The sequence below is a fragment of the Bactrocera latifrons genome, unplaced genomic scaffold, assembly GCF_001853355.1.
Source record: "Bactrocera latifrons isolate USDA-ARS-PBARC rearing strain unplaced genomic scaffold, ASM185335v1 scaffold_65, whole genome shotgun sequence".
NCBI lineage: Eukaryota > Metazoa > Arthropoda > Insecta > Diptera > Tephritidae > Bactrocera > Bactrocera latifrons.
This window is the reverse complement of record NW_017537323.1, coordinates 1,137,636-1,141,059: the sequence shown is the minus strand read 5'-3', so window position 1 is coordinate 1,141,059 and position 3,424 is coordinate 1,137,636. Positions and strand designations below refer to the sequence as shown.

The 3,424-nt window shown below is 34.1% G+C and overlaps 1 protein-coding gene across 1 annotated transcript in view; it reads right to left on the bottom strand.

Annotated features, from left to right (window-relative positions):
• Nucleotides 1-1,153: 1,153 nt before the first annotated feature.
• Nucleotides 1,154-3,424, bottom strand: part of LOC108975465 — a 270,318-nt gene continuing 268,047 nt past the window's right edge. The window contains exons 12-13 of the mRNA XM_018943963.1: nucleotides 1,995-2,173; nucleotides 1,154-1,922 (exon numbers count right to left, since the gene is read on the bottom strand). Of these exons, the coding sequence (XP_018799508.1) occupies nucleotides 1,575-1,922; nucleotides 1,995-2,173 (527 nt within the window). The 3' untranslated portion in view covers nucleotides 1,154-1,574. The remainder of the gene's footprint in view (nucleotides 1,923-1,994; nucleotides 2,174-3,424) is intronic.

Genomic DNA, 3,424 nt, shown 5'->3' with positions numbered 1-3,424 from the left:
ACAAATATTTTTAAATGTATGCAGAATAGAAAATTAATTTTATTTTGGAAAATTACAATTTTTTAGTCGCAAAATCTTTTCAAAATTCATATGGAATAATGAATTAGTTTGTTTGGAAAGTCCGAAATTTAAAATTTTTAATTCGAAAAATATGTAAATATATATATACAAATGCTTTATTTGGTTTATTGGAATCTCAACATTTTTTACTCGAAAAACTTTTTCAAAATTCATACTGAATTGCTTTACTCGAAAAATGTTTATAAAATTCACACAATTTCGAAAGTTAAAATTTTAATTAAAAACATGTTTTTAAATTTTTACTGAATAGGAAAATATTTTGTTTTTTGAGTATTCAAAATTTTTTCTCAAAAAGCATTTTTTAACATTCATAGAGAATTGTTTTCGTAAAATATTTTCGAAATTCATGCAGAATAATGATTATTTTTTTGTTTGGAAATTTCAAAGTTTTGAGCTTTTATATCGAAAAATATTTTTAAAATCAATACAACATGTTGGGATTGAGCATTTTTAGTATTTTTTTCTAACTTCAACGAAAACACTTTAAAAACTAATTTTTACACTACTTAATTTAATTTTGCAGCAACATCGTTATACCAAAACCTCCGAGCATAGGCTATGTATAATAGAGTCACGAACTACACACAAAACTCGACAGCCTAAAACTATGCTTAGAAAGTGCATAAGCTGTACATTGAAACTTTTAAACAGGCAATTAACAACTAATAGGCGAAGCGTTATTTTATAACGGCTTATAACTGTATGCAAATGATGTACGTATACAGATATAAACATAATGCTTAGCACACCTTTTGGCGCGCAGCAGTCTATTTCCTCAACACCGCTGCGTTAGACTAATAAAAGAACATTTATTTGTTTACGCAATTAGTAGTAAGTACATTTGTAGGTTGATAGTTAGTATGGTAGCCTAAAAACCTAAAAACGATTTGCCGCAACCTTAGAAAACTTATTACCGAAGTCGTTACTTAACTAGGTAATGTATGTATGTACCATGTAATGTAGTTAGCAAGTGCTTAGGTTGTAAGTAGTTACTAAAGTAGTTACACTTGGCTAGCGGAAGGGGATTAAGTTATGCATGTTTTGGTTTTTTTTTTCATTTTTGAGCTGCATAGTTCAATGCTAGTATATAATGTACTTAAGTATTTACTTAGTTAACTAAGCATGCATGTATGTGATAGTTGGGGTATGCAGTATGTATACAATATATAGTAGTTTTTTTTAGTTTAGGATAGGATAGCACACATATTCTTTTTGGAAAATTTCAAGTTTTCTTTACGTTTTTGCTCAAATATACGCTTATATAGTAAGGTTTAGGATATTCTATCATAGTCATATATATGTATAAATATATATGGGTATGCATATATAGTTAGACGTTAGTAGTAATTTGATTTTATAGTATTCGCTAATACTTTCTCTCTCCCTCTCTCTTGACATACAGTTGGCGTTACAAGCTAGTTTTGAAGTTGCGTTAGTTAGAAATGAATGAAAAAAAAAAAAAAGAGAAAAAAAATATTACATACAAACACCACCTAACTCCAGCCACGCCTGCTATGAGCGCGCCCATTGCACAGCAACAGCACAAATGCCGCGAGTATGCACGTTAAAGCGCCGGCGCTGTCAAGCTGCCGACGCGCACTACGCGCCGCCGCACCTGCACCGAACACCGGGAAGTGTATCTCCTCGGGCTCGCTCAGCTCTTCCTCCTCATCGTCCACCGTGTTGGAGACGGCGCGATAACGCATGGTAAAGTTGACTTTGAATGTCGCCTCGGCCACGCCACCGGGCGACGAAACGATGAAGTAGAAAGTGCGCGGCACGCGCTCGTGCATGCTGACGTAGGTGAGGCGCGCCTCCTTGCAGTACGGCGTGGGCAGGTCCTGTAAGTTAAGCAGAGATATCTTTTTGTTAGCTTTGTTTTTTAGGATTATATGTATGTATATAAAATTTACCGTTACGCCGTAAGCCAGCACAGTGCTACCATATTGATTGCCGGGCGTGTAGACACGATCACCGTGCAGCCAGCGCGCGGCATGCGCGGGCGGATTGGCACAGAATTCTACGGCTAAATGCAGCGGCGAGCCGGGGTAGGCGACTGGTGTGGAGTTGCGTGCCACAACGGTGGGAGAGCCTGTAAAATAGAACAGAGAAATTTTATTATTAATCGAGCTTAATTCATGTTACTTAATTAATTAATTATTTTATTTACAAAAAACAAATATTTATAATAGTTTAGATATATATTTGCAAATACAGAGAAACTGCACCTAAACATCTGATAATGATGGCGGCATTTATACATATAATAATATTCGATAAACAATATTTTAAACCTTGGAATAAGTGAAAATGCATGTGGTTCAAAAAATGTATCCCCTTCGCGTAAGTTAGTAAAAATAAGTCGGAAAAATTTTAGTTTGTTGCTGCCCATAGAGCTAAGCTGCTCAGTTACAGCAACCAAAATTTCAACAGCCAAAATTAAGAATTATGTTTAGGGGGGCAGCCTGCTTTAGAAGTAAGTTGGGATGTCTATCATTGCGGCCATATGAACTTTGCTAAGAACTAGCAGCTCCATTCACCTTTTATGTTTCACTCTGAACCAGAAGGCTTTTGCAATCCCACAAGTGCTTGACTAACGTTTACTGAGTTACTTTTGTAATATCATCGGCTTTACAGTTTCGGAGGATTCTGCTATAGTCAGGCTTCAAGACAAGTTTAATATAGAAGTAGTTTGATACTATCTTTTATGACTCCTTGGCAGGCTTTAAGTTCACTGTCAGCGAATTTGCAATATTAAGGTGGTCTGATATCACCAATTATTGTTTCAGACTACCAAACCACCTCTCTGAACAGAAGACTTCTTTCAACTTTTTCCTTGAATTGTCATCCCTCCAGCGACTCCACCCCATCCACATATCCCTCGGAAATATGTCCGTGAAGAATATCTCTCTTGGAGTAGGCTCCACGCCACAAAGATTTGGGACCTTTGATATGCTCAGTTTGCCGTAGGTCGATACCAATTCTCGTAGCAATGCATTTGTCGGCTATGCCTACGAGTGATATATGTAGAATATTAAATTTCTTTACAATTAAAAATTCTTCAAAAATATTTAATTGAAACTTATGAAGACTCAAAATATGTAAAGTTGGAGATTTTACCGAAAAATATTAATTTTTATAGTCTAAAAAAATAATTTGAATAAAAAAAAATTATAATATTGGTTTTACGGATTTATTTAAAATTAAAAAACATTAAGTATAAATAGAAAACTTAAAAATTTTTCTGAAAGATTTTGAAAGAAAAAAAAAAATGTTGATTTGTTTTATTATTATTTATAGTTTGTCAAAAGCTTAAAAAAATTTAAAAAAACCTACAAAACTT